We start from the raw sequence: 25647 nt of genomic DNA on the forward strand, positions 1-25647 counted from the left end.
TAAGTAAGTAATAAATAAGTAAGTCAGAGTTAGGCACTTCTGTCCTATTAAAATAATGTGTCCTAATATCCTAGGTTTATGACTCCAAACTATTAGTTGCTTCAAGGTATAATACAGTTGTTTTTAAATGTTGTCTTGACTCAGTTTTGAGGCCCTAACTAGAGGCCCATCGGTTTCCCTTCTTGTGCAGCCAATTAAATTCACACTCCCAACCACTTTGCTTACTGGGCTCTCATAATCGGGACCACTATACAGCTGCCTTAACTGCCCCAGGGCCAGATGTCAGACAACTAGAGCCCATTGAAATCATTCAAATTAGCCATTTCTAAAACTACTTACCCTGCCTCATTTCTTCCATGGAAATTACAAAAAAGGGACTTGCCCACTGTTCCCCCTACTTCCTCTGCCTTGTGACCAACCCTGGTGCTGCCCCTGTGTGGCCTTGGGTTTGCCCCAGGGAACTGTGAATATAAGAAATTATAGAACTCTTTCCCGTGTCTCTCTCTTGATCTGTGTCTGGCCTCACTGTATCTCAAAGTAATACAGTTAAAACACAAAGGTACACAACATATGTCAGTTAAGAAATAATACTAATATCAATTGCCAATGTTTATTAATTAGAAGTAATATGTTGTACAAATGCAACACTGGTTCTAATGACCGGAATGCTAATTCCCTGTAACAGTTCTAACTGATCTATTTTGTAACTACAGTCCATTTCAACCTCCAGGATGCTGTAATTGACCAAAGACACATGTAAATTCTGTATAAGACAAAGATTATCTGAAGATTTTCACCAGGTTTTCACCAAGACACATCAATCACTGTGCTAAATGACGTGGATATTTTTAAAGAGTATATGCTTGGATCCAGTAAAAGCACACGAAGCCATGCTGATTAATCAATTCATGAAAAACTCTACAACATTTTAAAGGCATTAAAGAAATGAAAATGTAGCAAAAAATCCCAAGACAATTATTGAATGGAAGTTTGTAATGAGAAAAATAAGCAGAATACTGGAACACCAAAGCTTCTTATGCCCTGGAAGGCATTTACAATACGCCAAATTTAGGATCTGGTTCTGTTACCACTCAGAGAAGGGGGTGTGGGACCACACCCAACATTTATCTGGGACCCCAAGGGATTACTCCTTCAGGATAAAGGTGAACCATATCTTAATCCACATCCCTCCTCACAAAGTCATACTTTGGTCATAAGCAAAACAGGAGAAGAAAAAAAAGAAACATTCCTGTGAAGTTGTGGCCATAGACCAGCCATCTTACAGGATTTACCTCAAAGAACAAATACCTAGGGAGGGCCAGAAAGCCTACCTTCCGTCATGTGCTCAAAACCAGAAGTGCTCTACGCCACCCAGAAGTAGCAAAGGCAAAGCCTCTCTATGTAAACCCTGTAACAAAAATTTCCCAGGGCGGGGCGCCTGGGTGGTTCAGTTGGTTAAGCGACTGCCTTCGGCTCAGGTCATAATCCTGGAGTCCCGGGATCAAGTCCCGCATCAGGCTCCCTGCTCGGCAGGGAGTCTGCTTCTCCCTCTGACCCTCCCCCCTCTCATGCTCTCTGTCTCTCATTCTCTCTCTCTCAAATAAATACATAAATTCTTTAAAAAAAAAAAAAAATTTCCAGGGCAATTACTAGCAAGTAGATAGAGAAACCAGACAACATGCATAGAACCAGCAGAAACAAACCTGTCTGATATTGAATTTATCAGATGTAGACTTTCAAATAATGTTTACTATTTTAACAGAAAAGCAGGCAAACGTGGAAACGTCAGCAAGAAACAGGAGGCTCTAAGAATGTAAAATGGCAGATATGACAAAGTTAAATAGAACTTCTAGTAACAAAAAAAACTTAAGATAAAAGCTCAATGGAGACATACAGCAGAGTGAACACAAAAAGAGAACTTATATTAGATTTGAGGAAACTGTCAGAATATAGCACAGTGAAAAGAAAAATATAGAAATAAAGAGAGACATAGGAATGTAATATAAAAGTCTAACCTACCTTTAAGCAGAGTCCCAGATGGATGGGAGAGAGGGAATTGCGCAGGGGCAGTGTTTGTTTTGTTTTTAAAATCAACCTTATTGAGGTACAATTATGGAAATAAAATGTAGCCATTTCGTGTATAGAGCTTGGTAAGGTTTGACAAATGCATATACCCACATAACTACAATTACAGTTAATATGCAGAATATGTCCCTCACCCCAAAATATTCCCTCATGACCCCATGCAGTCATTGTCCCACCCCCAGGCCTAGGCATCTGCCATACTGTTGTCTTTTGATTAGAATTGTCTTTTTTACAATTTCATATAAGTGTGATCATACAGTGTGTACTCTTCTTTGGCTTTTGTTTCATCTCATTTTTGACAATCATTCATGTTGCATTTATCAGTGGTTTGTCCCTTTTATCGCTGTGTGTTTATCCACACACTTTTTTTTTTTAAAAGAAGGCTCCATTTCTTTCTTTTTTTTTTAAGATTCTATTTATTTATTTGTCAAAGAGAGAAGGAGAGAGAGCACAAGTAGGGGGAGCTGCAGACAGAGGGAGAAGCAGGCTCCTTGCTGAGCAAGGATCCAGATGCGGGACTAGATTCCAGGACCCTGGGATCATGACCTGAGCTGAAGGCGGATGCTTAACTGACTGAGACACCCAGGCATCTCTATCCACACAACTCTTGATGGACATTTGGGTTGTCTCCCATTTTTGGCTATTATAAATAAAGCAGCTACAAATATTTGTGTATAAGTTTTTTTGTGTGTGAATCTGTTTTCATTTCTCTTGGGTAAATATCTATGAGTACAACTGCATAGTCATACAGTAAGTACATACTTAACTTTGTAGCAAACTACCAAACCATTACTATCATTATTGAATGATAAGATTTGTTTTTAATAATCTGAATACAAGTTCTTTGCCAGTTATACTATTTGCAAATCTTTTCTCATAGTCTTGTTTTCATTTTCGTAAAATGGTGACTTTTGAAGAGTACGGATTTTTAATACAATGTAGTCTATCAATTTTTTTTAATGATTTGTTCTTCTTGTGTCCTATGTAAGAAATTTTTGCTTACCACAGATTTTCTTCATGTTTCTTCTAGAAATTTTGTTGTTTTCTTTTTATATCTAGTAGGACTATGATTCATTTCAAGTTACTTTGTATATCGTGTGATGTAATAGTGTGGTAGGTAGCCTCTAAAATGGCCCCCAATTTCCCTACCTCCTGGTATTCAGAACCCCACACTCAAGTGGGAGAGAGGGGGCTATACTCAATGACTTGCTTCTAATTAATGGAAAAAGGTAAAAGTGATGGAATGTCACTTAAGATTAGGTTAAAAAAAGACCACAACTTTTGTCTTGCTTTCCCCTCTCTTCTTCCCTCCCTTTCTCTCTCAGCTCTCACTCTGAGGAAAGCAAGCTGCCACGCTGTGAGTACACATATAAAGAAGCTCATGAGGCAAGGAACGGACATCTGCCAACACCAGTTAACAACTGAGGCCTACCATAACTTTAGGGTGAACTTGGGAGTGAATCCTCCCCTGTGAAGCCTTGAGATGATTGCAGTTTCATGACAGATCCTGAGTCAGAGGCATTCTGGTTCAGATGTGCCTGGATTCCGGACCCACAGAAACTGTGAAATAATAAATGTTGTTCTAAACCACCAAATTTTGGGAGTAATTTGTTATATAGTAATCAATAACTAATATAAAGGCTTTTCATCAAATATGGAAAACTATGGGCCATTATTTCTTAAAATACTCCTAACTCCCACCCCCACCCTTCTTTATACTGCTTGATATTGTCTCTCTGGTCACTGAGGCTCTCTGCTTATTTTTTCTTTCCCCTCCTTTTTTTCTCATTATGCTTCATTTTTGGATAGTTTTTTTTTTTTTTTTTTTCTTTTCTGTCTTCAAGTTCTCTGGTCCGTTCTTCTGCAGTGTGTAATTTGTTGGTAATCACATCCAGTAAATTAAAAAATTTCCAATATTATAATTTACATGCCCAAATTTCCATTTGGTTCCTTTTTGTATACTCCATCTCTTTTCTCATCATCTTCATGTGTTCCTTTAAATCACTGAACATATTTATAATCGCTAAAGTTCTTGTCTATTAATTGTGCCACCTCTGTCATTTCTGAATGTGTTTTTATGCACTGCTTTTTATTACTGGCTATGGGTACCATTTTTACTTATCTAGTAATAAAAGTGTTGGATTTGTTCTTGCAGGCAGTTAAATTACTTGAGAACATGCTAGATTATTTTGAGACTTGGTTTTAAGTCTTGTCAAGGTGAATTTAGAATACCTTTTGTTCTGGGCTGGTTTAATTCTATTAATAAGGTGAAATGATTCTGTAATCTTTACTGCATGCACTCTGTATTCAACAAGGATTCTCCACTCTGGCTGGGCAGAACTCTAATATCTCCTAGCCCTATGTGAGCTCTTGATGTTTTTCAGCTTACAACTCCCTGGTCATTGTTTGCCTGGCTTCTTCGAGTTATATTCTATGTATGAGTGAGAAAAACATTCAAAAGGACTACGCAGATTTCTGAAGCTCTTTCTCTGTGTAGTTCTATCTTCTCTGGTTCTCTGCCTTGCAAATTTCAGTTACTCAGGCATGAGATCTGGCAGTGGCTGAGATTACCTTCTCTGGACCATGATCCTGAAAGGACCCTCAGGCAGAAATCCAAGGTGATTCTACATTTTACCTTGTTTCTTGTCTCAAACAATTGTTTCAAACATTTTGTCCAATTTTCGAGTTGTTTCTGGTGGGAAGTTAAGTCTGGCACCAGCTTCTCTATCATAGCAGGAAGTAGGGATTCCCAGGGCCATATCTGAAGAGTTGATATCTGGCAATTTTCTGAACCAAAATACTAATCTACACTATCAAAAGGCACAAAACACAACAAATGAAATGAAACCCATACTTAGATATATTACAGGGAAATTACAGAAAAACAAAACATTTTAATAGCCACAGGAAAAGAGATTACTTTCAAAGGGGTGACAAGTGAGATGGACAGATGATTTCTATACAGAAACAACAGCAGTTAGAGGTTAACAGATGGTTGTTTTTAATTTTCTGCAAGAAAATAGCTTCAATTTAGAGTTCTGTCAGCAAGCAAAATATTGTTCAAATATGGATATAAAGTAAATATATTTTACAAACAGAAATTGAGAATTCATCACCAGCATATCCTCACTAAAGCAACTTCCAAAAGATATAATTTAGATACAAGAAAAGTAGTCCCACCTGGAATGTTTGAGATATAAGAAGAAATGAAGAACAAAGAAGGTGGTAAATATATGGCTAATATAAATGAACTCTAATTATATAAAACAATTAATAGGGTGAAATAAAAACACTACAAAGCAGACTTTAGAATCTGGCAACAATAATATGTAAGTTGGGCAAAGGAAATAAATGGTGTTAATATGTCCCAAAGTTCTTGTATTATCTGGCAGGAGGATAAAGTCTTTGATTAACTTTAGACTTTCCTATGGTAAATATATATAGCATAACTTCTAGGGTAACAACCAAAAGGATACAGAGTTATTTAATTTCCAAAGCTTAGGGGAAGAAGTGGTATGATTAAAAAAAACACCAAGTCAATAAAAAAGATGAGAAAGGAAAGAAAAAGAAAGCAAATTTGACAAAAATAGAAAGTACTAAAATAAAATAAAGATAACAAATCTCAATATACTTTGGATTACACTGAATATAAATGAACTAAATGGTCTAAAACAGAACCATATACTGTTTCTAAGAGACAGATCTATGGAAAACAGAAGTAATTGACAAAAAGATAACTAAAATATCCCCATATGTTTAGAAATTTAAAAATGTACTTATAATACATGGATTGAAAGAAGAAATAATGAAAATTAGAAAACACTCTGAAGTAAGTAAGAGAAAAAAATACTAGATATATCAAAACTTGTATGCTAAAGCTATGTCAGTATCTGGGGAAAATCTATAACATTTAAGAATCCATTCAATTAAGAGAAAAGAAAAGGTGAAAATTTGTGAGCTAAGCTTCTATTTCAAGAAGATAGAAAAGGAACAGCAACATGAAAGCAAAGAAAGTAGAAAGAGAGGTAATAAAGAGCAGAAATAAAATATATAACAAATATAAAATAAGAGAGATTAAAAAATCAAAGTTTAGTTATTTATAGAGTAATGAAATTGATAATCCTCTGGTGGGAATGATAAAGACAAAACAGACAAGGTACAAATAATACCAGCATCAGTAATGCAAAAAGGGTTATCATTACAGATACTTCAGACATCATATATTATGAACACATTGCATCCAAAATACTTGAAAATTTAGAAGACATGGATACATTTATAGAAAAATATAATTTACCAAAACTGTTTCAAAGAAGAAATAGAAAATTTGAAGAGTTCTATAACTGTTCAGTGGAATGAACAATCAAAGATATTACCATAGAAATCCCAAAACACCACCACCACCACCACTACTCCAGGCCAAGAGAATTTCATTGGAGAGATCTACCAAATATTCAAAGAATAAACATTTCTAAAATACAAAGTTCATGAGAAAACAGAAAAAGCACCAGTCTCCAATTTCTTGAGGCTGGCATAACTTTGATACTACAACTTAACAATGAAAGTTCAAGAATGAGGGGCGCCTAGTCTGGTTCAGTCTGTTAAGCGGCTGCCTTTGGCTCAGGTCATGATCCTGGGGTCTTGGGATCGAGCCCCACATCGGGCTCCCTGCTCAGGGGAGAGCCTGTTTCTCCCTCTCCATCTGCCTGCCACTCTGCCTACTTGTGCTCTCTCTCTCTCTCTGTCAAATAAATAAAATCTTTAAAAAAAAAAAAAAGAAAGTTCAAGAATGGAAAGTTTCAAGGTCAATCTCTCTAATGAACATAGATGAAAAAATAGTAAACAAAATACTAGCAAGCCAAATCCAGCAATACATAAGGAGAATGCATTCCAACTGTGTTGGTTTTATTATAGGAATGCAAACTTGGTACACTAGCAAAATTGATCTATAAAATTTATCCCACTAGCAGATTAAAAAGAAAAAATAAAATGATTACCTCAATAATACAGGAAAAGCTTTTAAATTCAATATTTACGATAAAAACTAAGTAAAATAAGAAGGAAACTTCCTGAATCTAACAGAAGTTATCCCCCAACATGGAAAACATCATACACAAAGATGAAGATTGAAAGCTTTCCTGCTGAGATTGAAAAAAAGGACAAGAGTCCTTGTCCTTTGATTCCGCACTATACTGGAGGTCTCATTGGTGTAATAGGTGAGAAAAGGAAATAAAATATATGATGACTGGAAATAAATAAAACTGGTATATTCAGAGATGATATAATTATATATAAACAAAATCCAACACATGCATTAATTTCTTAAATTATAGAAAACAAAATGTGCAGTTATGAACCAAAGTTGTAATAATACTGGCTTTTAGACTAATTGCTTTTTTAAAAAGTATTAGCCTCTTGGGGCGCCTGGGTGGCTCAGTTGGTTAAGCGACTGCCTTCGGCTCAGGTCATGATCCTGGAGTCCTGGGATCGAGTCCCGCATCGGACTCCCTGCTCGGCAGGGAGTCTGCTTCTTCCTCTGACCCTCCTCCCTCTCATGCTCTCTGTCTCTCATTCTCTCTCTCTCTCAAATAAATAAATAAAATCTTAAAAAAAAAAATAAATAAAAAAGTATTAGCCTCTTAAATCAGGCAAACAATAAAAAAGTAGAGTTATATTTTGTTTCCTGTATAATGTAGGAGACTAATGTATTTTGAAAAATTGTTTATGTTTCTGGACACAATGCATAAAGGCATAATTTTGTGATATCAACAATGAAAGGAGTGGGGATAGAGCTATAAAGGATCAGAATTTTTGTATGTTACTAAAGTTAAACTGGCATAAATCCAAATTAGAGTGTTATAACTTTAGAATGTTACATGTAATCCCCATGGTAATCACAAAGAAAACAGCTATAAAATATACACAAAAAGAAATGAGAAAGAAACTCAAAGGTTTCATTAAAGAAAATCAACTAAACATAAAAAAGACAGTAATGCAAAAAATGAGAGACAAAAAAGCTGCGAAGTATACAGAAAACAAAAAGTAAGTCCCTTCTTATCAGCCTTAAAACAGAAGGAGATTCTGGCACACACTCGAACTTGGATGAGCCTTGGGGACTTTGTGTTTGTGTGAAATAGGGCAGTCACCGGGGACAATTACCATGTGGTTCCACCTATATGAGGTACTTAGAGTAGCCAAGGTCATGGAGACAGAGGTGAAGTGGTGGTTTCCAGGTGCTGGGGAGGGGGAAGAGGGCACTAGGGTTGTTTAGTTTAACAGGTATGGAGTTTCCAATTTTTAAGATGAAAAGAAGTTCCAGAGAAGGATGGGTTGTGATGGTAACATGACAAAGTGAATATACTTAATACCACTGAAATGTATACTTAGAAATGGCTAAGATGGTAAATGTTATATGTATATTTTACCACAATTAAAAGAAAAAGTGGAATTATTTCAAAGGTCCATCAATTGGTGAGTGGATAAACAAAATGTGGTATATATCCATTCTACTGACTCCTCAATAAAAATATACTCAATACTGATCTATGATGCAATATGGATGAATCTCAAAAACATTATACTAAGAGAAGGAATCCAGATGCAAAAGAACACATAATGTGTGATTCCATGTATAGGAAATGTCCAGAACAGGCAAATCTACAGAGTCAGCAAGTAGATTATTGATTGCCAGAAACAGGACGTTGGTACTGCCTGCAAATAGGCATGGGGGATTTTGTGGTTTGATGGAAATGTGCTGAAACCTAACTGAAGTGATGCTTGCACAACTCTGTAAAATTACTATAAATCAGTGAATTATATGCTTAACAGAGTGAGTTATATGGTATGCAAATACCACAATAAAGCTGCCGAAAGGAAAAATCCAAAAGAATCTACAGCTTTTTGTACTGAGCAAGGTTAGTGGTTAAAAAAATCAGAATCAAAAAGCATTTCCATTTCTTTATACAAGCAAAGGTCAGAAAATAAAATCAGAGATATTTATAATATCATAAAAATATTGATTATTAAAAATACCAACTAAATCTAACAAAGATGTGTAAGACTTGTACAAAGAAATTAATAAACTTTATTGAGTAGTGTTTAAAAAGATGTAAACAAAATGGAGAGATTCATGTCCAAAAGATTGGAATCTTTAAAATTTTAAATTATGTTCACTTGCTTCAAATTTACTTATAGATTCAATGTAATCCCAATCAAAATTTCATCATGTTTCTTTATGGAACTTAAGAACACAATTTTATGAATATGAATTTATATGAATATGGAAATGTCCATGGGTAACAACAGGTATTTTTAAAAAACTGAATAACAGGAGTGGTTCTATCAGATATCAAGTCACTTTTCTAACCTTGTATTTGTTTTCAAAAGTGTCTTCTAAAGCTATAATGAACACAGCAGTATGGTACTGACACAGGATAGGCTGACAAACAAGTGAAACATAAGAAAGCTCAGAAACAGACACATACACATTTGGACACAAATTGTGACAAAGGGGATACTACAAAGTAGTGAGGAAATGACAATTTTGTCATTAAAGGTTGTAGGGATGAATGGCTACCACTTGGAAAAAATAGACTTCTACCTTACCCTGTAACACAAAATCAATTCTGGATTAAATAAAGACTTAAATGTAGAAGGTAAAACTATAAAGCTTTTGGCAGTTAAGCTGAAAGAAAATATCTTTAGAGGTCAGGACAGAAAGGGAGTTCTTCAAATAAGACATACAAAGCAGTCATCATAAAACCAAAGAGATAAACATGGCTCCATTAAAATTAAGAACTTCAGTTTATCAAAATAGAGGAGCAAGAGAGGAGAGAAATGATAAGCCACAGAATGGGAGAAGATATTTGCAACACCTGAAAAAAAGGTAAACAACTCAACAGAGAAATGGTTAAAAGGCCTGAAGAAACACTTCACAAAATAAAAGTTCACAAGGCCAATAAACATTTAAAGATGCTCAACTTTGGCAGAAATATGAGTTGCAAGTTAAAACTACAATGAGAAACCAGTAGTCGTTAGACTAGCACAATTTAATACATCTGACTTCATTCACTGAGTGAAGATGAGGATTATCAGAAATTCTCAGATACTCTACTACTTGCAAGAATGTAAACAGCTACAATTATTTTGGGAAAGAGTGAGGCATTTTCTACAAAGGTTGAAAATATGCATGCCTATGACTCAAAAATTCTAGTTTTAGGAATATGCTAGAAAAAGGAATGTCTAAGTGTATCAGGATAATACAGAGTAATAAAAATGAGTCCCATTATCCAGTGTGCTGCTAATGGGCATTTGCATTTGCATTTGGGACAATTAGGAAAAATGCTGGTATGAGCATTCTTGCAGCAGCTATATGTACAATCTTAAAGCTATGGTTTATTTTTGCCTGGTTTCTTTCTTTCCTTTTTTTCCCTCCAAATGGGCCACAATGAAAGCTTTAGGAGAAAGAAATTAGTAATTCAGCAGTGAAGTGGATAATGAAACTCTTGAACAGAGATCAAGTGAAAATCAACTCTGTGGAAATAGTATTCCATAACATGATTAAACAAGAACTCTCTTCTGTGGTATTTCTTTCTTAGATATCTGTATTCATTATTTTTTAGTGTCAAGATTTGTTGCATCTTAAAAAAAAGTGGATATATTTCATTATATAAACATTTGCTATTATAGAATTTATAAACTAGGAATCATTAAAGATGTCATTTACTATTAATTTTTGGTTACCAATATCTTTATGTTCCAGCAAATATATTCCTCCAAAATTGTTATTCACTGCTGAGCACTGGATCTCTTTTTTCTGCGGGGTATTCCCCACCTTCAACTCTCACGCCAGATCAATGTTTATTACTAAAATCTATTATGTTTGAAATATTTGAAAACTATGTTTTGAATAATCAAAGAAGCCTTTTGTTATCCTGAATTAGCTCATTGGGAAGAGTTTTACCTAAAGATGGATGACTTTCCAATCCAGTATCACCTTGTTAATATTATCAGTAGGTATTAAAGGAACTGAGTGACTATATCAAATAACCACAGCTACCCTTCACACCTGTCAGAATGGCTAAAATCAACAACACAAGAACAGCTGGTGTTGATGAGGATGTGGAGAATAAAGAACACTCATGCATTGCTGGTGGGAAAGTAGACTAATGTAGTCGCCCTGGAAAACAGTATGGAGATTCCTCAAGAAGTAAAAAGTAGAACTACCCTACAATCTATCAATTGTACTACTGGGTTTTTCCCCAAAGAATACAAAACCACTAATTCAAAGGGATACATGCACCCCGATGTTTATAGTAGCATTATTTACAATAGCCAAGATATGGAAGCAGCTCAAGTGTCCATCAGTTGATGAATGGATAAAGAAGATGTGGTATGTATGTGTACATATACATATACAATGGAATATTAGCCATAAAAAAGAATGAAATCTTGACATTTGCAATGACATGGATGGAGCTAGAGAGAATTATGCTAAGTGAAATAAGTTAGTCACAGAAAAACAAATACCATATGATTTCACTCATATGTGGAATTTAAGAAACAAACAAATGAGCAAAGGGAAAAAAGAGAGACAAACCAAGAAACGGACCCCTAATTATAGAGAATAAACTAATAGCTATCAGAGGGGAGGGGAGTGGGGCATTGGGTTAAATAGGTGATGGGGATTAAGGAGTGCACTTGTCATGATGAGCACCCGGATGCTGTATGGAATTGCTAAATCACTATATTGTACACCTGAAACTAATATAATGCTGTATGTTAACGAACAGGAATTAGAATAAAAACTTAAAAAAATAAAATGCTAATTGACAGCTGCAAAAAAACCCCCACACCACAGCTACCAAAGTTTCATGTTTTCAGATTCATTCTGCACATTTTCACTAAAAAAATATTTCACTCAATTTCTTTTTATGATTATAGCCCATCTGGTTTAATGTCACCAGTGTGTTCTCCATCTTCCTCTAAGGTGATTCAAGTCTACTCTTTTTTTTCATCTTTTTGTTTTGTTTTGTTTTTTGTTTCTTTTATTATGTTAATCACCATACATTACATCATTAGTTTTTGATGTAGTGTTCCATTATTCATTGTTTGCATATAACACCCAGTGCTCCATGCAGTACATGCCCTCTTTAATACCCATCACCAGGCTAACCCATCCCCCCACCCCCCTCCCCTCTAGAACTCTCAGTTTGTTTCTCAGAGTCCTTAGTCTCTCATGGTTCGTCTCCTCCTCTGATTTTTCCCCCTTCATTTTTCCCTTCCTGCTTTTTTTCTTTCTTTCTTTCTTTTTTTTTTTTAAGATTTTATTTATTTATTTGAGACAGAGAGAATGAGAGACAGAGAGCATGAGAGGGAGGAGGGTCAGAGGGAGAAGCAGACTCCCCGCCAAGCAGGGAGCCCGATGCGGAACTCGATTCCGGGACTCCAGGATCATGACCTGAGCCGAAGGCAGTCGCTTAACCAACTGAGCCACCCAGGCGCCCCACCTGCTTTTTTTCTTTTCATCTTTACTCTGTTTTAATCTTTTGTGTATACTACATGTGGGGACATCTCTATTTTGTGCTCTGCCTCAGCTTATGTTTTGGAGGAAAAATAATTTGTGAGAATCACTGATTTGTCTATAATCAAAAATAACTATACAAATTTTCCTTCCCAGAGCACTTACTTTACAGGTTATTTTAAAAGCATGATTCAGAGCATTTAAGATGATTTCATATATAAGAATTCGATTTATAGGACATTTGTTGCATAAATTAAGGTGTTTATTGGTCAAAAATATTTAATCCTATATACTAAAATATGAATGTACAGAATCTAAGATCTATAAAACTTAAAGTCTAAGATATCTATAATTTTTGAAGATGTTCTTTGATCTTCCTGAACTAACAAAATATCCTACCAAACAATATGGATGATGTTACAACTCACAGACGCTATGTAATAATGGGACAACTCCAGGGACTCAGGTAAAAGTTCCTCTATAATAAAATGAGTATATAACTTGGGTGAATTATTTTTCAAAAAATCACGTACTATTCCTAAAGTCACAAGTTGTAAAAGGCCTTAACAAGCTTTCTAGCCCAGATGAAAGCAATCGATAGGGTTGTGTTAAAACTATTTTGACAGACTCTAGGCAATTACATTCTACATTCTATGTGTGTCCTTTTGGCAAAGTACTTTGTTGATACTTCAGAGAATACAAACCAAAATAAAACACATTCACTATCAATAACCTACTGGGAGTACTTGGCTGGTGTGTGCAAGTTACATATACAATATAGCAAAGCCTAAGACATCCAAGAAAAATATTTTAGAGGTTTAGAGTAGGATAGAGATTACAATAGTCAGACATATTTCTCAGTAAAACATACGAATAGGCACAATAAATGAAATGTTTGTGTGGATGTGTATATATGTGTATATGGGTATGTGTGCACACATAGATATACCTATACCATAAATAGCCTCCTGTCAGTTCAAGTCAGGTTTTGCCACCAAAGTGTAGGCAGCTAACTTAGGAAAATTCTATTGTCAGAGTTTTTTCAAATCTAAAATTGCAGATAATGGATTATGGATCTTTATAAATTTTTTAAAGTCTAGAGTTTCCTCCTGTGTAAAATGGAGAGTGTGATGGTTAATTTTATGTGTCAACTTGTCTGGGCCATGGTACCCAGATGTTTAATCAAGCATTACTCTGGATGTTTCTGTGAGAATGTTTTAGGTGAGATTTACATATAAATCACTGGACTCTGAGTAAAGCAAAATGCCTCCCATAATGTGGGTGGACCTCATATAATTAGTTGATGGCCTAACAGAACAAAAAGCTTAATTCTCCCAAGCAAGAGGTAATTCTGCAAGAGACGGCCTTTAAACTTGAACAGTAACAATGGCTCTTCAGGTCTCCAGCCTGAATGTCTTTGGACTCAAACTGCAACTCCTTCCTGGGTCTCTAGCTTGTCAGTTTTCTCCCTCAGAAAAACTTTAAACTTGCTAAACTCCACAAGCACATGAGCTAATTCCTTAAAGTAAACCTTTTTACACTTACACACATACACACACATCCTGTTAGTTCTGTTTCTCTGGAGAATCCTAATACAGAGAATATTATAGCATTTACTTCATAAAGTTTTTGTGATCATTACACGAGTTTGTTAAGTGGCAAATAGTATATATTCAACAAGTTATAGCTATCATAAATATAATCTTTAGACTGATGTTCATTTAAGTCTACTTTATATTATATGGTTTCCTATTTCCTTATGTAAACATTGTGAACTGCTCAACATCACTAATTAAGTTATGACAAATACATGGTGGCAGCTTTGGACTATATCAACTTAGCTAAGCTAGTACTACATTTCCCAGCATTCCCTTCCCTGCCTGGTCCTGGGTTGGTGTTGACCATAAAAGAAATTTGTGCAGCAGGCTCGGAAGGCTGGCAGGGCAGTTGGCATTGCAGCAACTCATACACACTGTTGCTGATATGTTAGGTCACTATATTGGTGTGGAGCACTACTCGGATCCACAGCAATTCTATCTTTTGCCTCTTGGCAGATATCCTCTTTCAGCCTCTTGAGTCATGTGCAGATGCATGGTAAATGGCACCAGCTTTTCCTGTAGGTCATCTATGACAGTGGTTGAAGATGATGAGAGATAAATGAAAACAGGGTTCTAGTTTGTCCTTAGAGTTGCTTTCATTCATATCCAGCTTTTCTTCATGACTTCTAGCTTAGCTGGCCCATAGTGACTTCAGGCTTAACACCAGATGCAGAAACAACTGCATTGCATTGACTTCTCTACCAGCTCCCACAACGGTGTCAGACCTAATTGCCAAAATAAATCCCATATTCTATATCACTCAGAGTAGCTCTGTTTTCCTGAATAAACCCGAATACATACAGGAATTGGTTTCAAGTCCAGAAGTAGTCCCAGAGGAATATAACCTCACGAATGAGTACTCTAACTGGTTCTGGATTATCTGGAATTGGTTCTCTGCTTTCATTAGCTTTAAAGGCCACTGGTAAAGGGTACCTTGGTAATCCATGCTGTGCAATGGCAAAATAGTTACTTAAATTATCACCTATATAATCAAGTGCCTATAAAGGATAAGTTTTTGAGTGACCAAGTAGTTAAGGACATAAAACACTAGTGAATGAGGAGCATAATGGGACTTCTAGGTACACTGGAGAACTTTGAGGATCACAATAAAGAACTCAGAGTTTTAAATTCTGAGCTCAAAGTCCAGGTTAGGGACCTGAAAGCTGTTATGACTACCTTAAAAGAAACCCCATTTCCCCTGGTTACAAAGCCAAGATTTCTGATCATCAAATGCAAAGTCTAATCCTGTATGTGGTTAAATTATAACAAAAACTGAATTCCCAACGTTGCAAGGTCTCTCCTTCCCTGAAAATTGAGATAGGAACATGTGTCCAGACAGACTCCAATGAAGCTGGGGCCTTGAATCCCTAAATTCTAGCATGCCTCTCTTGCCAATAGAAGCAGTCCTTCCACACTGTTTGGAAAGGTAGGTATTCTCTGCCTTAGGAGTTTGAACAGTCTCCCCTCAGGGAGTTGTTTTACAAGGAACAGGTGATTCCCTTCAGGATTTACCTCTCATTCATTCATTCATTCATTCACTACTTCTGTATCTATAGCCAGAGTCAAGTCTGATAGGCTCTAGGGACTAACCTACAAAACAAGACCTGTGAGGAGGCAGAATACCCTAAAATCATTACACAATTCTGCCAACTGTACGTAGACAGAACCTGGGGAGTACATGCGGGAATGGATCCTAAGGGTGCTGTATTACAGCAGAAGAAATAACATTAGAATTAGACCAAATTTTTCAATGTGGGCTCACAAAGCAGATATTCTGGATTCAGTGTGTTAGCTCAAGTATCTTGATTTGTTTGGTTAGTTGAACAAAATCTGGGTTCAAGGGTGACCTATACTGAATGATACTGAAATATAAGAAAATCCTTGTTATGGTATAAAGCAAGGTTTGTCAACTTGGCATTTCTGACATCTTTGGCTGGAAAACCCTTTGTTTTGAGCATTATATGATGTTTAGCAGCACCCCTGGCCTCTGTACACTAGATCCAGAATCATCCTTATGTCTTTGGATATTTTTAAGACAAATGTTCCAGGGAGGGGAGAAGGATGAAGTAATCCCCATCTGAGAATCAGTAGTGTAGAGGAAGTTACTAAAGGCTGGGGGAGATTGGAAGACAACAGTGAGGTTTTTTTTTTTTTTTTTTTTTTTTAATGTAAAAGCAGCTCTTCCATCCTTCAACTCTGACCCTCAGGAGGGTCCAGAGGACATTTTCTCCATGAAGACTGTGTGAAATACAGTCATGAGAGTTGCTCCAGTATCCCTGCAGTGCTCTGTATATTATTCACTGTGGAACAGAAATGACAACTGCTATCATGGATCTGGGCTTCCTGAACTCAATGTTGATGATAGGATTCTCAATGGCAAGGGTGATGTAGCAGCCTTAAATCTCCAAAGAAAATGTGGTCATCATTACTAGAATGGGCAGCAAAGTTGAAGTTAGTTATCTGGAGAGTCTGATCTGCAGAGATCTTTGGGATTTGCTACAAGTTTGATCACTGTGACCCTAGAACTGAAATAGATGGGTGGTCTACTATTTGTAGACCCACCCAAATCTATTTGATTTGGAGAAGTAGAATCAAACCTGACTTGAATCACTACAAGAAAGTGTCACAGCCATATAACCATTTCTCAAACTTGAGTCAGTTCACAGACTCAAAGCCTCTTGAATAAAGAAAGGGGCTGCAGGTTCCCATACATACTTCCTCCTGGCCTTCCCCTAAGGGATCTGTGAGGAGTTAGCAGGGTGACCATGCAGTGGGGAAGGAGGAATCCAGACATTTTCAGATTACTGGACACTGTTGCTGAAAAAATTCCTAGAGACCCCAAATAGCACTGTGGTCCACCAACCAGGAGAGGTTTATGCAGATCAGGTCATCAGTGAAGTCTTGGCCTAAGTCTCACAACTAGTGTGTCTATAATCCTATTCTGTGTTTATTTCCCTGGTTCTGGGATGCATAATCAGAACAGACACATTGAGCAACTAACTGGCAAAATCCCTACGCTGGTTCCCCAATCAGTGAAGTAAGGGCTATTATGGTAGGAAAGGCCAAGAAGCATTTCATGAAGTATAGTGAGTAAAGGAAAGGTACAATAAAAGCCTGATTTTTCCCTTTATCTTTTTTCAAAAAGAGCTGGTTCCATAGGATCTTCCAAAGGTGACCAAAGGCTTTTTTTCTTTATTTAATATCATTCTGAAGTCATGGGTTTTTAATATATTTGACATGTTTCAATTTACTGCAGATACTCTTTGATGTTCAAATTGTTCCCACATCAGCCAGAGGGGGCCTACTTAAGTGGGCTCCTGGGTCCTTCTGACATGACCCAAATAATCTTGATACCTTCCTCCCCTTTTGCTACCTCAAAGTGTTTCTTTTCTTTTCTCTCTCTCTTTTTTTTAATGTTAGTCACCATACATTAGTTTTTGATGTAGTGTTCTATGATTCATTGTTTGTGTGTAATACCCAGTGCTCCATGCAATTCATGCCCTCCTTAATATCCATCACCAGGCTAACCCATCCCCCCAACCCCTCCCCTCTAAAACCCTCAGTTTGTTTCCCGGAGTCCACAGTCTCTCATGGTTCGTCTCCCCCTCTGATTTCCACCCCTTCATTTTTCCCTTCCTTCTCCTAGTGTCCTCCATGCTATTCCTTATGTTCCACAAATAGGTGAAACCATATGATAATTGACTTTCTCTGCTTGACTTATTTCACTTAGCATAATCTCCTCCAGTGCCATCCATGTTGATGCAAAAATTGGGTATTCATCCTTTCTGATGGCTGAGTAATATTCCATTGTATATATGGACCACATCTTCTTTATCCATTTGTCTGTTGAAGGGCATCTCGGCTCTTTCCACAGTTTCTAGACTCATATTATACTTTTCTATCCTAGATCTGTAATCAATCATTTCTCTAGAGTCCTGGTTTCTTTCAGGATACCTCATTGCAACTGAATACTGGTCACTGCCTCTTAGGTCCCTTAAGTGGACAGAGCCAGGAAATACATGTTTTTAAGAGTAAAACACATCTTGAGTTCCCATGATAATATTCCCAATTTCAATGTAGAAATACAAGTTTTATTTAATTTGAGTTTCTTCCCTCTTATTATAAAAATCTTGGTTCTTAAAGGCATTTCTATAATTACTCAATGCCTTTATCTTGTAATTATAAGTTTCAGAATAATAACACCAATATTATTTCTAATGATATAACTACTAAAAGCAATTTATGGTTTTTTACATTTTATTTTATCCTTAGGATTTATCTCACTAGGGATATAGTCTTTTTTTTTGGGGGGGGGGGATATACAGTCTAATTACTGTGTTTAATGTCACTTGAAATAATTTATTTGTGTAGTTAAGCCATCAGCTTCCTACACAATTAAGTTCATTTGTTTAATTTTACTTTCGATTTTTAGTTTTTTACAAAATTTTGATTTAATTTAAAAGATAATTATATGAACATTTATATAGTTTCAAACTCAAGCCTATATATCTATAAGACAAGGTTCATTCAAAGAAGTCTAGCCTTCATCCTTTACTCCTTTCTCCCTCCTCATAGAGAACCATTTTAATTATTGTTTTGGTCACCTCTCTATTTTTAAGAAGAGAATGTGCACATATGTATATGAACGTAGTGTATGTACAGCATGCTTGTATATATATGTGTACACACACACACACACACACACACACACGAACACTTTCCCCTCTTAAAGGGCAGAAATACTATACGTACTGTATAAAATTTGTTTTTTCACTTAATATATTTTGGATACTGCTCCATGTGCTAGGATTTTGTCTGGGATTACACTGAATCTACAGATGGCTGGGTGGGGGGGGGGTTGTTAACAAATTCATAACATTGAGTATTCTGATCAATTAACTTGACTTCTATTTACTTAGGCCTTCTTTAATCTTCCTGCTATCATAGTTCTCATGTAGAAATCTCACACGTTGTTATATTCCTGAGCATCTGATGTTTTTTGATGCACTGTAAATTTTACTAAAGTTTTGTTTTGAAGTATTTGTTGCAGATATGTAGAAATACAATTGATTTTTGTATATTTGCCTATTATCTATTAATTATTTTGGACTTACTACATATACAGTCATGTTGTCTGTGAAGAATGACTGTTTTCTTTCTTCCTTTCTAGTTTGTATACCTTCTATTTCATTTTCTTGCCACAGTGCACTGATGAGGACTTCTGATACAAATATTAATACAAGTGGTAATAATGAACTTCTTTGTTATCTTCCCAATCTTCAAAGGAAAATTACTAACATTTTTTTTGCCATTAAAAATAATGTTTCTTTAGAATAGATACCTTGACAAAATTAAAGAAATTCTATTCCTCGTTTGCTAAGAGTTATTTTGAAATATAAGTGGATATCTAATTTTATCAAATGCCTTTTCTGTATCTGTTGAGGAGACCTTATGATTTTTCTCTTCTAAAAATTTAATGTGATAAATTATATTAACTTATTTTCTAATGTTTTAATAATTTTGCATTCCTGGGATAAGGTCAAATTGGTAATAATTATTTTTGTTAGTTCTTCAATGCTCTTAGTAGATGCTTTTTATAATTCATCTAATTTTTTTAGTTGTGGTAGAGGTTCCAATTACCTAGCTCACCATTAAACTAGAAGCAGAAATTCTCTTCTCTTAAATTCATTCTAAATACATTTTTATTCCAGCATTCTACCAAAACTGCTCTTATCATGGTTAACAAAGACCATCAGAGGGTGCCAAACTAAAAGGTCCATTCTCTGTCTTCACTTTACTCAACCACTCAGTAGCATTTTATAAAACAATGGTTAAGAGCATACTGTCTTTACTGGTCATTTTGTTAGCTATGTGATTTTGAACAAGTTCCTTAACCTCCCTCAGCTTCAGTTTCTTTATCTGTAAAATGTAAATGATAGTGTTATCCACTTTGTAGGGTTGCTGTCAAGATTAATTATGTGCATGTAAGTTGTTTAGAACAACAAACATGTGCTAGTAAGTAAATATCACCTATTATTATTGCTTATACTCCTTCTGAAAAATAATTTTTTTTTTTAACCATTCTATCATGATTCTTACTTCTCTGGATATTCTTTCTCAGTCTCTTGCAGTGTGGAATTTTCATCTCTCCAGACTTTAACTTTTGGAACTCAGTCCTTAGTTTAATTTATCTAGACTTCCTTTCTACATGTTCTCATCCCATGACTTAAAAAATCACGTGTATGTTAATGACTCCCACATTTATAGCTCCTGCTGCAATCTCTTCCCTGAACTCCAAACTTACAGACTCAGCTGACTAGCTGATATCCTGATTTAAATGTTTTCTAGGCAGCTCATATTTAACATGGCTCAAACTTTTTTTTAATGATCTCCAACCCTTTAAAATCTAATCCAAGTTACATTTTATCTATCTATTATACAGTACTCGCCTACCTTCTCCCTTCTACCCTTGCCCCTCTACAGTCTATTCTTCAAACTGCAATCAAACTGATTTGTTGAACATTTAAGCCTGATCATATCACTTTGCTCAAAGCCTTCCACAGCATCCCATTGTATTCAGCCTAAAAGCTCAAGTACTTTCTGGGCAGGGGTCAGCAAACCTTTTCTCCAAGGGCCACAGAGCAAATACTTTAGGCTTTGCAAATCAATCAGATCCTGCTGCCCAACCATAAAACATTATTATGCTATGCCTATATGCAAAGAGTATTAAGATTCTAAACTATGTCCAACAAAAATCATTATATTTTGTGGAATATGCATAAAATTTACAAAAATACATAGTATGAGTTTCGGTTTATAATGCTTAATATTTTTCACAGCAGTTCAATAATATTTGCTTAATAAAAATACAAGATTTTTACAAGATTACGGCAAGGACCATTAAATGTTAAATAATTTATTCTGTAAAATGTATCAAACAATTAATAGTGGACTTACTTTAGATTACTGATTCTAATTTCTGCACTTTCAGTAAGTTTCTTTCTTTCTTCTTTCCACCTATTGGCCGCCTTCTGTTGAGTCACTAAGAGATGCCTCAGTTCAACAGTGGAATTTCGATTACTATCTTCCAGCTCTCTCAGTTGAACTTCAAATCCATGTTCCCTTATTGAAAATTCATGTTCCATTGTACTGATCTAAGGAATAAAATGAACACAGTATCCTTCTTTTTCTTTTCTGTTATAAAAGAGATATACTGATCAATGATAATACACAAAAGAAATCATTCATTGTGTTGTTTGAGGCACAGAAATGTTTGGATGAGTAATCTATATAAAAATTAAGTTTATGTCTTCATCACAAATGAAGACTTATCCTATATTAATTATATATTTATATGTAATTATATATATAAATTTATAGTACAATATAAATTTAGTGAAACAAAAATTATGATGGACTACAATTTTTTCGCAACACTTTCTTCAACACCTTAACTGCCAATAGGAAAAAAGTAAACTATCTAATATAAACCGTTCTTATTATACTTTAACTTCTGTTGCCAGAATCCATGGAAAATATTCATGCTGTCAGTAACTGAGAGTTTTTTACTCAAGCCATTAAAAAAATTACAGAGCTTCTACAACCTCCCCAAGTGCACCACCCTCTTGGCACCTTGATGTGTTCAACAACTCAAAATCTCAAGTCACTTTATACTAAATTTCAAATTGTCTTTCAAAGGGTTTTGTAAAGAAAATCATATACAAGAAGTCCTTTACCACTTCAGTTATGATATATACTTTTTTTTTCAGGAAAAAAAGACTAATGATTTTCAGAGTCTCATATGGAAATATCTTCCATTATCTCTAGGTAATTTATGTCATTATAGTAAAAATACCCTAATGCAGAATAAACATATAAGTAAATGCTCTTTGGATACTCTAGAAGTTTTCTTGACTGGGGATCAGGGAGAAAATGAAGCCCTAATGCTCTCTGGCATTCAATGTATGTAATGAATTGCCTTCTCTTCCATGCATCTAGAATGAAACTACCTATTACCATCCTGGAGGCAATTGAGAAAATAGTCACGAAGAAGTTCTTTGGTGTACTCTAGGGCCATCTTTATCTTACTAAAGAAATATTATAAAGAACATCTTGTGGTATTTTATTTTATTTTATTTTATTTTATTTTTTTTTTTAAAGATTTTATTTATTTATTTGAGACAGAGAGAATGAGAGACAGAAAGCATGAGAGGGAGGAGGGTCAGAGGGAGAAGCAGACTCCCTGCCGAGCAGGGAGCCTGATGCGGGACTCGATCCGGGACTCCAGGATCATGACCTGAGCCGAAGGCAGTCGCTTAACCAACTGAGCCACCCAGGCGCCCCTTGAACATATTGTGGTATTTTAAAGTAATGTGCTTTAAAAATCATTACAGCTGGTATAGCTTCTAATAATTCATTAAATATGGCTACTTTCAAAATCAAAAAAGGATGAATCAGGGACTCAACTTTCTCAACACCAAGGAAAACCCAACAAGAGCAAAATCCATGGTTTGTGGGGTAAACTGCAAACACACTGTTCTTACTACTTCTGCTTAAATGCAACGTGTTTCCTAAATTGCTTAAATTTTCTTTCTCAAATAGTACACAAGTAGAAATTTAGGACTTTCTAAATACTGGCCCTAAATACTGGGAAAACCACCGTGGATTTATTAATTCTGTACTGTACTAAAGCCTCCTGAGGCTCCCTGACTCCTGCTACTTTACTAATTTTTTTATTATTGGATTCTATAAATTTAGATTTGAATATATTCCTTCTCCTTCTCTGCCTCAATCTCAACTTTGGAGAAGCCATGGTTATGTTAGGCTGAACTGTGTGTTTCTGTCTTTGTCTTTCTCACATATATATTAAAAACTGATATATGCATCTATATAGTTTTAGAAGTCAGCCTGCCTAGTTAGCTCCCCATTTCCTCTTGGAAAACCTATTTGTAATTTGACAAGCCTTGTTCCGAGGTCCTTCATGATAACCTGGTCTCTGCCTACTTCTATAAGCTTGTGTTATGCCACTATTACCTACTCTTTCTTTGTTTCTGTCACAATGCCGTCTCATTCTTGGCTCATTTTCACATGTTGTTCCCTGTGCCTGGAATAATCTTACCCCTCTTGCTTGCCTTAGTTATTTGTATTCAACTTTTCTTTTTTTTAAAGATTTTATTTATTTATTTGACAGAGAGAGACAGTGAGAGAGGGAACACAAGCAGGGGGAGTGGGAGAGGGAGAAGCAGGCCTCCCGCTGAGCAGGGAACCCGACGCGGGGCTCGATCCCAGGACCCCGGGACCATGACCCGAGCTGAAGGCAGCCACCTAACCGACTGAGCCACCCAGGCACCCCCACCAACTTTTAAAACTTAGCTCAATTATTGCTTCTATCTAGACAAAATCAGGTCCCTCCGTTATAAGCTCCTACAGGGCCCTAAGTTTTTCCTAAAGTGCATTTATTAGTTTGTAAATGTATGTTAAAAGTTTGCCCATCTCCATGCAAAAATTATGTTTTTAAGGAGGGGGCTGGGTCAGAGGGATCATGTCTTCATTGTATCTTCAGCACCCGAAACATAGTAAAGTCATCAAAACACTGTGTAGACAGAGTGAATGATCGCTTTTTGGTATCAAAATTTAGTCTTTAAACACTCCCCAGATCCTTTAGCTGATAAAATCCCAGTTGTTAAACTGGACAGGCCGGCAGTGATGTTGGAAGACTCTGGGCTACAACCAGGTCTCCTATAACAAAAATGTAACTGATGATTAAATTCGGTATATTGGTAGGAAGAAAGGATTTATGGTCTCCCTCCCGTTTTCCTTTGTGTTCTTCCTCTGCAGAGAACCACTCACACAAATAGACTGGAATACTAAAACTATCCATTTCCTAATTTTATGTACTTATGAGGAGAATTTAGACACAAAGAAATGGAGAGCCCTGGCAGAAAAAACAGAGAAGTTAGAAAAGGGGAAAGCTAGGGCTGAAAGGAATGCAGTAGCCTTAAGATCAAATGAAAGTTTCATATAATAAGTTGTAAGGTTCTCAGCCAACTGACCTCTCAATATCCAACTGTCTTGATCTTTTTGGCTCCTTTCAGTTTGTCTATGGAAGATCACACTCTTTTTCAAGGGGAAGAAAAGCAGCGAAGTGTAGCACTAGTTTCCTATGTTGGCAAAGAAGGAATCAGCTACAAAGCAGCAGTTATCTGACAGTGATTCTCCTTTATAAAACAGAATTTACAGCTATCTAGTTAGTTAAGAGGTTCTGCCCTTTATTTACCAATAATTCTTAAGCTAGATGCAGACTTGGCAAAAAGGGAGCAGTTTTGGTGGGACATGTGGGATAGATAAGCTTTTGGTCATTCTTTTGTTCTCTAAAATATCAATTACTATCCTGAACTGTTAAAGATAGATAGAATGTAGTACCAGGTAAGGGAAAGTCATTGATTTGTCTCTTCCCCATTATAAAAACCAAAACCCCAAAACAGATGTATATTGTAAAATAATGGAAAATAAAAAAATTAAAAACAAATGTAAGGTCTCTGTAATCTACAACTCAGAGAAAACCACCTCTACTTCTACATAATTGTTTTTATTTATGAATTTTAGAATTTAGATTAGTGTATATGGAATTGCAATATATATATAAATATATATTCAGAAGTTTTTATTATTTTTAAACCTAGAACACAGCAATATAAAAGCATTACAAATTATTTGGAAACAATTTTTAATGATGACTCAAAGTATTTCATTGTTCCTTTATTTCTAGAGAGGTTGTCTCTAATTTGTTATTATGAATAATGCTGCAATGAATTTTTTAAATTATGAAATATCCTAATTATTTTCTTATGAACAAATTTTAGACTCTGTACCATTGTAAACTCTCAGCTGCACATTTACTCACACTGGTAACCATGCAGTTAATCAACAGTGAGTTTAAACTTTAAAAATTGTTCATTAGCAATTTGTTTCCTTAGTTTGTGAGTTCTGTTCATGTCTCATACATGTTTTTCTTATAGGTTACAAATATTCTTCTTTAATATTTTTCAAAGCTCCTTATATGGTTTTTGTCTTTTGATATATTTACTAAAATTATTTCCCCCAGTTATTTTTCTAAACACTTAAAAAATGGTTCTAAATATTTAAAAACTTTATATATTTAAATCTATTAATATATTCATTTGCAATTTCTTCTTTTTTTTTTTTGGTTTTGTTTTGTTAGGAAAGTTCTTTTTCATCTATCAGTTATACATTTGCCTACATTTCCTACTAATGTTTTATAGTTTCACTAGTAGCTTTTAGTTATTAATCCATATGAAATTTATAATATGAAATTTAAAATATAAGAGAAAGATATAACATTTTTTCACCAAAGTACACGGACTTATTTTATTATGGAAATGTTTTAGTATGAGAACTTTCAAGCATACACAAAACAGAATA

At 35.5% G+C, this 25647-nt stretch overlaps 1 protein-coding gene across 9 annotated transcripts in view; it reads right to left on the minus strand.

The window, feature by feature from the left end:
- The window catches only part of SCLT1 (sodium channel and clathrin linker 1), a 201918-nt gene that overhangs the window by 37739 nt on the left and 138532 nt on the right, over window positions 1-25647 (minus strand). For 8 of the 9 annotated variants that reach the window (XM_045880459.2, XM_064585065.1, XM_064585064.1 and 5 more), the window contains one exon: window positions 21163-21359. In XM_045880459.2, the coding sequence (XP_045736415.1) occupies window positions 21163-21359 (197 nt within the window). Of the gene's footprint in view, window positions 1-21162; window positions 21360-21980; window positions 24366-25647 lie in introns of those variants that run through there. The other variant, XM_054508755.2, reaches the window with a different exon arrangement.

Source organism: Mirounga angustirostris, unplaced genomic scaffold, assembly GCF_029215605.1.
Source record: "Mirounga angustirostris isolate CCGP_5_RB_7025 unplaced genomic scaffold, mMirAng1.0.hap1 SCAF_2, whole genome shotgun sequence".
Taxonomy (NCBI): domain Eukaryota; kingdom Metazoa; phylum Chordata; class Mammalia; order Carnivora; family Phocidae; genus Mirounga; species Mirounga angustirostris.